Here is an 11,744-nt window from a genome sequence, read left to right on the forward strand (position 1 = left end):
TGTATATAGTGGGGGTAGAGTTAGGAGTCTAGACAGTAGCTGGTTGGTCAGTCAGTGATAATCAAAGTACCATTTTACAAAAAAATATTACAAAATTACAGAGATTACCAATGTTCTACTGTATGTTACCGGTACATGATCAATTCCAAAAACAGAATGATAAACAAAATTGTTAAATGATAAAATTCCATAAATCAAAACAAAAAACAAGATCCAGACTTGATTTGTAGGCTAGGTCAGCAACTTGATTCCTACAGCAGAAAGTTATTCCTCAAACACACACACACAATTATCCTCTCACTCACTCGTGAGTTTAGAATTATAAGGTTCTATCTCCGTTTAGGGCAGTTCAGAGATATTGAGCGTCAAAGTTTTTACATTCCATTATGTTCTGTGAGATGGAACCTTTGTATTTTATGAATTACTAACTCAAAAATGTCAACATTTAAAAAAATAACACCACACAGGCATTAATAAACACCTAATGGATCAGATTATGTAAAAAACTAAATTTTGACCAAAAATGGAGATAGAACCTTATAATTCTAACGTCACGCACTATCACACACACATTGCTCAATGTCAGATCAGAAGGTCTTCCATCGGATCGACGACAGGATGAAATGAACGAAGTAGAGTAGTGTGGCCACATAGGAAAACACCTGGGAGAAGAACAAATAAATAACAAAACTTCAGAATATAGTATACCACTTTACCTTCATCAGTACAGTAGATGCCATTTCTCTTTTAACCTCTTATATTTCCTTCCTTGATATTATTATCTGTGTCCTACTCACCACTGCCGCGATGTCTATCTGGTAGCTTTTGATGTTTGAAGTAGGGGTAAGTATTTCCCCTAGCCCTATGGTCACTGAAGCCAGAGGTACGGATGCACTGAGGTAGAAGAAGGCTGCCAGGCCATGGTATGCAAAGTCCTGGACAGACACATGTAATAGACTGCCGTGAGGGGAAGGGACGCAGCTTACTACTTCATATTTATTTTTTATTTAACTTTTATTTTGGTAGGGAGTCCCATTGAGAACAATGCCTATTTTACACGAGAGCCCTGCATATACACAAAGTCCAGGGGCCTCATTTAGTGTGCCCTTGAGTAAGGCACTTAGCCCTCAGTTACTCCAGGAGGAATGTCCCTGTAATTCGTAATTGTAAATCGCTTTGGATTAAAAGCGTCTGCTAAATGGCAAAATTATTAAATTAAATTAAAATTAATTTATAAAAAAAGTACTTGAATGTCATCTTTGACTTGCACGTAAGCACATTTTTCTAAACGGACGTAAGCATTATTTATAAAACGGGCTGCGCTTGATTAAGATTGCGTACGTGCTTCCTTCTATGAATACCAACGCAGGTCAAATGAACGCAGGTGAATGAGAATTGTATTAACGCCCTGTGATAGCGGCTCAATTATAGCGGCTGAATTAAGCCAAGTGCTATAATATAGGGTAGGCGTTCGTCTGGAAGCGGGAGAGGGCAGAGAAGGGTGGCTTCTCGGTAAGTTGCGTTTGTAACGTTTGATCATGACAACTAACCAGGCAAATGCTTATACTCAGTACTCAAGTTGTAAAAGAAAATCAGGGGAGGTGGTGGAAACTCCAGTATAATTTAGCGCGTGGCCGGGCAAGGCCGGGCAAGGCCGGGCAAGGCCGGGCAAGGCCTTGTAACGTTTGATCATGACAACTAACCAGGCAAATGCTTATACTCAGTACTCAAGTTGTAAAAGAAAATCAGGGGAGGTGGTGGAAACTCCAGTATAATTTAGCGCGTGGCCGGGCAAGGCCGGGCAAGGCGCGTGGCCGGGCAAGGTCCGTTGTGGAACGCACTAGGCATGTTGTTGGGGTAGTGGTGGTCTAGTAGTGGATAGTGAGTTGGACTTGTGATCGGAAGGTTGTGAGTTCAAATCCCGCCTGAAACCACACCACTACTAGTGTGCCCTTGAGTAAGGCACTTAGCCCTCAGTTACTCCAGGGGGAATGTCCCTGTAATTCGTAATTGTAAATCGCTTTGGATTAAAAGCGTCTGCTAAATGGCAAAATTATTAAATTAAATTAATTATTAGGGGAGATAGACAGCTCCGGAGGGATATAAAGAAAGACTGACATACAATCATAAACATCAGTTCCCTTTAAATCTTGAATTAAACTTATTTTCTCGGCTGATAACAACATCGTTAATTTTATTACGAGCCACTTGCATGAATTACAGTATAGGCAGTGCGGCTCACATGCCTGTAATAACTCTGCATAACCAGTAGGTAATGTGCGTACGCAAGGTCAATACCCGACGTAGAGCTACGATCGTTTCCACTGTCAAATTGACTCACGTTGAAATTGTATAAATCACTACCTTGACGTGGTTTTCTACGTACGACACGAGTAAGATCAACATTTGATCTAAGTACTTTCTATAAATGAGGCCCCTGAGTTTTGTAACTTATGATCTTATACTTCAATAACTATACTTTAACATATATATATATATATATTACTTTACTTTATATAAACTATAAATAATATATGACACAATGATGAATATGTCAAGTTTTATGAGATTTTATTTAGAAATAGCATGTTGATGTCCTGATGATTCAGGGATTACTTTTTTATAACTTGTTTACCATATGGATAATTCTTTATCTGACGTTACCTGACACCCATAAGTACAGACTCATAGTTACACACATAGACACCAACTACTCTTACACATAAACATAGACAAACATACTCTAGATAAAACACACATACGACACACAGACATATTTTGTACACACACATCACCTACAGGATACACCCTGCCTCCCATCTTAAGACTGCCTCTTGGGTTCTCCAGTTTCATATGGTTTCACACCACCAACACCTATCCACACAAACACACACACACACACACACACACACACACACACACACACACAGTCACACACACCGCCTCTGTGCTTACCGCTGCTGCCCACGCGCCACTGTTTTTGTGTCCTCCGCAGGCGAAGATGATGAGCCAGAGGAAAGTCATGATGAAGCAGAAGACAGAGACAAACATCACCCAGCCCTGAGGGTTCTCCGGCCTCACATGAGTGGATGCCACCAGGATCCATACCAGACCCCCGAAGATCTGTTCACATGCACAAACACCGGGTCAACTACAAATAAATGTACTGTACTTCTCTACTGTATTCTACTATACATAAATAATAAAACAAAATATTCTACACTAAACTTATCTCCTCTACTCTGGCCTGCCCTGGTCCTCTCCTCTCCTCTCCTCACCTCTCAGTCCTGGGGACATGGAGTAACATCCAGAGCAAGGCTATGTGTCTCAATACTTTGAAATACCATGTTTTCCCAGAGACCACTGATTTGAAATGAAAACGAATTCAAAGTAACCGGTTGTGAAGGACATTCATTTGAACTATTCAGAGAAAACCAGGGACAACCAAGTGTCGGTTGAAGAGTTGCTTGTTGAAGTGTTGCTCATATTCTGTCGGTGATTTACCACTCATACACTACGAGTCCCATCTTTAACGCAGCGCTGCCTAATAGGCTACAGTAGGCAGTACAGTACAGTACTTAGTGCAATTAAATGTTTTTACAATGTCCAATTTTAGACAATACAAATCAATGTGATACTTGTCTTATAACGCCTAAATACCCTCACGACACAATGCAAATGGAAGTTATAGATTGTTATACTGTACTGTATATAAAAGGTTATTTGATATGGAAGTATGTCAAACGTTGAAGGCCTTTTAGAGTAACAAATTAACATCCCAACAAATCATGTGCAAAAAAATCTAATATAGAAATGGAATTTCCTAGGCTATCAACATGGTCTATAGTATATATTTTTACTTCTTTTACTCACAAGTTCAGGCACGTAGAAGATGTCGGGGACCGTGGTGCATATTCCTACCCCGCTGGGTAGATTCCCCATAGGCTGAGCTGTAGACGCTTCCATTACTGTGCTTATCCACTTGTTGACCAGTGCTGCTGTGAACTAACGGAGCGTCAGGTGCTCCCTTATAAGAAAGAAGACTTGCAAAACCTGCTCTGGCATTGTGGTAGGCTTGCCTACCTTTCACTACCCTGGACACACCCTGCAAATAAGGATCGGACTGCTGAGGAATTCAGTTGTTTTGTTTGAAGGATGTTGTGGAGATGGCTTATCAATTTTTGACAAGGCATTGCCACCTGCGGCTTCTCCAGTTTCACTCTATCCTGTTGTCAATGGTCACCATCGACTACGGCTGCCTGCAGATAGTTTTCATCCTTAGTTACAGTGGTTGCTACTGGCAGCGTTCAAACATGTAGGGATGTATGTACCACATTTCTCAAGGCGATACCTCTAATTTCAGCAACTGAAACATGCAGGAAAATGGATGTTATATCAAATAAATTTATTTATTACACATTCGATTACAGTATTTTGCATTAAGATTTTTGCATAGATAAATCATACAGGGTATGTTAGATCATTAAAAAAAAAATAGATTGCAATTCATGGCGTATCTGTAAAAAAAAGTGAAAAATATAAATGTCAAACTGCCTAGTATTGCCTGTTGAGTGGTATCATTTCTAACGTCTATTGTCCGTGTACATTCAAGATGACTTCCATCGGACCGCAGAGAAGATGGTATGGACAGTGTAGAGCAGAGTAGCCACGAACGACATCACCTAATTCACACAGGGAACACACATAGGACATCAGCTTTAGTGAATCAAGTGACACAAACAGGGAGGGAATGAGTCAGACTACCGACACTGGTCTCTGTTTCTGTCTGGTTGTTAAAAACTATTCTATTGCCCCCCTTGTACTGTTTCTCTGTTTCTCCAGTGTAAAAAAAAAAAAAAGGGTTAGAAGAAGGTGATAGAAGAGGTTTTTTCCTTCTATCAATGGCCCCGGGCCTGAGCTGGATTACTCTTCCTGCTACGACTGGTGGATTGATGATTCACTTGCTTAGTATTCAAATGTATTGATTGTAAGTCGCTTTGGAATAAGGCGTCTGCTAAATGCCAAAAATGTAAATGTAAATGTTGTGCAGATTATATTCTATAGGCCTACAGCATGCTACCAAACATCTAAATCATAGTATTTTTCCCAAATGTATGTTTTTCTATATTCAAACTGTAGGGTTCGTTTGTTAAAATACTGTTACAATGTACTGTATACCGTTGTGTAGGAAGCAGGGGTGAATGGAACCTACCACTGCTGCAATGTCCAAATGGTAAATCTTGGTGATACCTGTGGTGTTGAAACCTAAGGAACTGTAGGAGAGAGCTTTGGCGGAGGACCCTATGCCTATGGTGGTATATGCCTGCGCCACAGATGCACTGAGATAGAAGAAGGCTGCAAGCGCATGTAACGCTACATCCTGGAAAGAGAGAGAGATGCAGAGAGAGAGAGAGAGAGCAAGAGCGTTATCACATGGTATATAGACTAAAGATCAACAAATAAACCACACAATAAATGACACTTTTCTTTAAGTTGCGTGTTGTAGCGCTGTCTATACTTGTCTATACATAATACTTTGGTATTTCATTATGCAATAATAATGTTATTACAGTGTTTCTACACAAGTATAGAGCAAACTTCATGTATAGTGTAACAAAAATGGTAAGCGTTTTTTATAATTATCTCTTTTGATTAAACATTAAGATGGGGGATGGGGGGGTCAGCAATATCGACATCATCATAGTTATTTGTACTAGCTATGTTTGCTAGAACATTAAGATGTAGGATCGAACCCTAACCTATCTTTGAATCCGGTCATCTTTATCGTTTATCTTTATCGCTTATCGTTAACTGCTCCTCCTGAGACATCTTCCGCCCCTCAGCACTGCGTCTCCTAAAGACACCCGCTTTCCCCTCTACTGTGTCCCTAAAAACTTCTATTGCCCCCCTTGTGCTGTGTCTCTGTTTCTCCAGTGTAAACATGGTTTAGAAGAAGGTGATATGAGAAGGTTTTTCCTTCTATCAATGGCCCCGGGCCTGAGCTGGATTACTCTTCCTGCTACGACTGGTGGATTGATGATTCACTTGCTTAGTATAAGGCGTCTGCTAAATGCCAAAAATGTCAATGTAAATGTCAATGTTATCGTCATTATCCAACATGGCCGCCTGAGAAGCTCTCTTACCAGGGTGGGGAAGACGCGGCTCTTGTTTCCTCCCACCATGTAGATGAAGAACAACAGGGTGGTCATGATGAAGCAGAACAAGGACACAAACATGACCCATGCCTGAGGGTTCGTTACCAATATTTTAGTGGAGGCCACCAGCATCCACACCAGACCCCCGCACACCTGCCACACACACACACACACACACAAGGGTTGTGTAAGACATTTGTTCAGACCAATACTACATTCATAAATCATACATACATTATAAACAGTATACACAACAAGAGAGTTGAGACACTGCTGGGTACACATTGTTGCCAAACTTCACACACACATTTCTTCAACCCCTGGTTTATAAAACAAGCTTGCAAAAAGAGGTTGAATGTCATCTTAATACAGCATGAAACTGGTGATATCCAGTATTTGTTTTGTTTTTTTTATCACAAAAAGTACCATGGCCCATCAAGTTTTGAGATACTATGAAAACATAAATGAATGTATATCATTTCTCACAGTGCACTCTGCATTACATCATGCTTGGCTAAATAACCACATATTACATGAAGTCCTCTGACATCTCTCCTCTTAAGCAGAGGCATGTTCTCCATGCTATTCCAGGAGAGCCCGAGTAAAAGGCACTGGTTGCCTGCCGACACCAGTGCCACTCTCATTGTACTACGAGCACAGAACAGAACACCTATCTGATTGGGAAGTACTTACCCACTCCGGGATGAAGAAGAGGTCTGGTATTGAAGTGAACATTGCACCGCCGCTGGGCAAAGGGTTCCTTTCTGTAGTGGTGGCCATATTCCCAAAGTGTGTGTGTGTATGTGTATGCCCAACACAATCCTCTAGAGTCTAAAGTGACTTGTGACCGAATGTGCCTTTTAAAGCCCCTCGGTTCATCAACCCACACCTTTATGTACGTGGGTGCGTGGGTGCGTGCGTGCATGTGTTTGTTTAGGTGTGGCTAATTCAGCCTGCCTGTAGCATGTTTGTACGTGAATTCTCATTGAACCAGAAAATCCAGTCAAAATGATGATGACTCCCTCACAAATTCTCCCAGGTCACCCCCCCTCCTCTGCACCCTTCCCTGGTTTCAGGTACGAGGACGCGGCGGTTGTGCTGTTCTGTCTTGGCCTTCCAGTGGCCTCCCGTGACCTTCCTACTGCTCTCCGGGCTGAGTCACTACCTATCTTCTGTCAGGGCTGAGTCACTACCTATCTTCTGTCAGGGCTGAGTCACTACCTATCTTCTGTCAGGGCTGAGTCACTACCTATCTTCTGTCAGGACTGCAGAGTCTCTACCTATCTTCTGTCAGGACTGCAGAGTCTCTACCTATCTTCTGTCAGGACTGCAGAGTCTCTACCTATCTTCTGCCAGGACTGCAGAGTCTCTACCTATCGTCTGTCAGGACTGCAGAGTCTCTACCTATCTTCTGTCAGGACTGCAGAGTCTCTACCTATCTTCTGTCAGGACTGCAGAGTCTCTACCTATCTTCTGTCAGGACTGCAGCCACTACCTATCTTCTGTCAGGACTGCAGAGTCACTACCTATCTTCTGTCAGGACTGCAGAGTCTCTACCTATCTTCTGTCAGGACTGCAGAGTCTCTACCTATCTTCTGTCAGGACTGCAGAGTCTCTACCTATCTTCTGTCAGGACTGCAGAGTCTCTACCTATCTTCTGCCAGGACTGCAGAGTCTCTACCTATCGTCTGTCAGGACTGCAGAGTCTCTACCTATCTTCTGTCAGGACTGCAGAGTCTCTACCTATCTTCTGTCAGGACTGCAGAGTCTCTACCTATCTTCTGTCAGGACTGCAGCCACTACCTATCTTCTGTCAGGACTGCAGAGTCACTACCTATCTTCTGTCAGGACTGCAGAGTCTCTACCTATCTTCTGTCAGGACTGCAGAGTCTCTACCTATCTTCTGTCAGGACTGCAGAGTCTCTACCTATCTTCTGTCAGGACTGCAGAGTCTCTACCTATCTTCTGTCAGGACTGCAGAGTCACTACCTATCTTCTGTCAGGACTGCAGAGTCTCTACCTATCGTCTGTCAGGACTGCAGAGTCTCTACCTATCTTCCGCCGTAGATTGAAGACCCGTCCCTGCTAAAGACCTCTTCACCCTCACTACCCCTCTGTACAGTTATTCTACTGTTAATTTTAAAAAATGCTGGTCCTAGTATAGATTTTCTTCTTATGAGGACTGATATAGATTCACTTATTTTAGACAAATGTACCTGTTGTAAGTCGCTTTGGATAACATGTAAAAGCGCATTTCATACAACATACAAATCATGGGAAGAGTCAGTGAGCAAAAGCTTACTAGGTGATTGTGGCAACAGGGAAAGGCTCTTCTGTGGTTCTATCTCGATGTCTCTGAGCTAACAGAGATAGTCAACATTAGGTGAGTAGGTTACAGTTGTTCTCTGTGAATGGCCACACACCAAATCCTTGATCTCGTGCCTCAGACCAATGAAGTTTAACCAAGCATGTTTAAAAGGCGCACACCTGTCCCCCCCATACACACGGGTCTAATGGGCACACACTAAAGAGAAGGTAGACTGAAGACGACAGCCCGAAGAGCTATCCCATAAACACACCGGAGCACCAGACTGTGGAAGATTTTTAACTGATAACACCTTATACTCCTCTATAAACCTCTCAGCTGGAGATACGGATCAAACTGGTGAATATTATCCCACAAAAAAACATATAGAGATCACAAGGTATGATGTTGGCCAAATCTCTATAGAATCATTGCTTATCTGAACATTTTAAAATAGGAAGCGCATTGTTTTTCTTTTTAAACCACAACATTTTAAGCTTTTTAATACTGTTTTTTACTATTATTTTTAAATGACTGGACTTTTTAAATAGGCACTACATTTTATAAACACACTGCTATGTCTGTCTGTTTTTATTGTATGTATGTGACCTATGTGTGTTTTTAATGTGGAAACTGTATTCTTGAGCTGCACTTCTGCCTGTCAAAGGAGAATTTCTGTGAGTGTGTGACAGACAATAAAGCAATCTTGATATCTCATTATAAAACAATGTCATGGTGATTTAGAGGTGGTTGATGGGACATATGATTGTAAATACACAGGTTAATAGAAGGAGAACCAGCTCCAGGCCAGCGGAGCATGCAGCTCTCTCTGGCCACACCTTAGACTAGAGAGGGATCTGGTTACTGCCTGGAACCGCTCTACACACACTCCTCCATGGGAACCCCTGCCAGCACTCCCAGCCTCTAGACAATGGCTGTTTGTCACTGCTGGCTTCAGTTACACGCACATACCCACACACACAAGCATAAACACTAACTGATGTTTGTGGTGCTGGTGGAAAGCCAGTGGGAAGTACAGAAAGACTGTGGAAGGTAGTAGGGAGATGAAAGGGATATGGATATGTTAGATCTTTACCTTTTCTTTTTACTTTTTTCCCCTGCTTTTATATTCATTCTATGCTTGTATATGTTTTTATATATGTTTTTCTATTCACTTTATGTTCTTATTCCTGTTGTAAAGCACTTTACACACACACACAAAATGTTGGATGACCAGTGATTTCCTCTCTCACAACCCCCTAGCCATAATGACAGGTTATCGCAGCCATCTGAGATGGAATGTGGACATATCAGTGAAATAAGAAGGCTTTGAGCTGGTCAGAATAGACTCCCGACACAGACGTGTTCTTCCCATGTCTGTTGATAGATAAAAGGGGTTAAACAGGTGGGTAGTTGAGTCAATGGCTAAGGTAAGTTCCCTTCCTCCCTGCCTGTGATAGGACATGGCAGCAGCGGGCGGCCATGGTTGAGAGGAGCAGATCAGAGCCGGTGAGATGTGTCCTGTCCTGGCTGTGATCACAGAAACGGATCAGAACACACTCTGTCCCCTGGTCTACCTCACTTTGTCTCACCCAAGGCACTGTGTCACACGCTCAGCTCCTCTTACAGGATCACTTTTCCTGCGTGCCACTGAATACCGTATCGTACCCCCTCGTTAAAATCTCACCCCCTTTCTATTGGTCCTCCTCTCCAGTGGCGGACTCAGGCTGTTTGAAGGGCAGGGGGGGGCGAAAAGAAAAAAAGGGCACCTACTGGACAACATGGGACCCCATCAGTGCACATGGTCAAGGGGAAGGACCATTGGAAGGCAGCCAATAGGGCACATCCTCTAATTTCGCCACTCAAAAGGGCACTTTAGTGCGACGTTTTTCAACTGTGGGGGCACATGGTCAAGTTTAGACCATTGGAGGGGCACCAATAGGGCACGTCCTCTCATTTTCGCCACTCAAAATGGCATTCTTGCCACTCAAAAGGGCATTTTTGCCCCTCAAAAGGGCACATAAGAGAGACGTTTTTCAACCGTGGGGGCACCAGGAGGGGCAGTGCTCCTCTCTCAGACGGAATGCCCCGGTTCAAGAATGTTTTGGGAAAACTGGATAATTCTGGATACTATTCCTACAAATATTAAATGATGTGAAATCGACCAGATATTTCACTAGACTGACCGTATTGCATTAACCGTTATAGAAAAAAAACAAGCCAGAATAAAAGACAGATAACAGTGTCTCTGTTTGAAAAGTTGCTCAATCACTTAAGTGAGCAACCACATTCATAACCTATACACTATTCCTTTCAAGAGTGTAATTGACGACAGGGTACAAGTAAATATGACCTCAGTGATAGTGTGATTGATAAAGTGTGTTGGTATGTATGTATGTATGACTCATACTCATCTAGACTGAGCCAGGTCAGGAAGTACAACAGCCTTGAAGAGGGGCCCAGCAATGAACTTTACTCCGATTACAATATTTCAAAAATCCTTAATTGTCCAGAGTTTGCTTAATAACATTTATTAACTTGTGACTTGACTTGAATGCACAAATACGGCTAGCGGCTAAGGTCTTACTTGCCATAAGGCCTGTATTTGAGGTTGATGTTATCGTTATACTTTCTATAATAACATTAACATAATAATTTATAATAATTTAAATTTTAACATCATAAGGGGATGCTGGCATTGTATGTAATAGTAGTGAGGAAATACAACCTTCCTCAATCCACAACTGGAGGGCTACAGGTGTAGATTGAGGAAGGTTGTATTTCCTCTGGGTGAAAGAACACTACAGTACTATTACATACAATGTACAGCATCCCCTTATGACGTTAATGTTATTATAGAAATATAACGATAACATCAACCTCGGCCTACTCTCATTGCCATAGAAACTCCTAGCGGTGGTGTGTTTCAGTCTCAAAAAGGTGGAATGTGGAAAAACCGGAACAGCCACCATTATCTCAAAACACTAGAAAAACGAGAGGAGATACGGATGATGTTGATGGAAGGTGTGTGTGTGTGTGTGTGAGAGAGAGAGAGAGAGAGAGAGAGAGAGAGAGAGAGAGAGAGAAGAGAGAGAGAGAGAGAGAGAGAGAGAGAGAGAGAGAGAGAGAGAGAGATGAAAGGAGGCTTTTCCAAGTCATAACCTGTAGCATGTGCTGCTTTTTCTCCCATTGGAAGCAGGATGGAGCGGGGGGGTGGATGTGAGTTACAGATCGTAGAGAAGGTCATTCACGCTGATAGTTATTAACAGTTTCAAATGGATAGT

The 11,744-nt window shown here is 42.3% G+C and overlaps 1 protein-coding gene across 1 annotated transcript; it reads right to left on the minus strand.

Moving 5' to 3' along the window:
• Positions 1 to 587: 587 nt before the first annotated feature.
• On the minus strand, positions 588 to 6,935 carry LOC308174093 (myelin and lymphocyte protein; the record flags this gene model as incomplete). The annotated part of the gene is made up of 4 exons (XM_080549147.1): positions 588 to 662; positions 798 to 935; positions 2,956 to 3,123; positions 6,849 to 6,935. 4 exons carry the CDS (start codon positions 6,933 to 6,935, stop codon positions 588 to 590), a joined length of 468 nt encoding a protein of 155 aa, XP_080405273.1.
• Positions 6,936 to 11,744: the final 4,809 nt, after the last annotated feature.

This window comes from Nansenia antarctica, assembly GCF_963989245.1.
Source record: "Nansenia antarctica genome assembly, chromosome: 19".
In the NCBI taxonomy this organism is placed as follows: Eukaryota; Metazoa; Chordata; class Actinopteri; order Argentiniformes; family Microstomatidae; genus Nansenia; species Nansenia antarctica.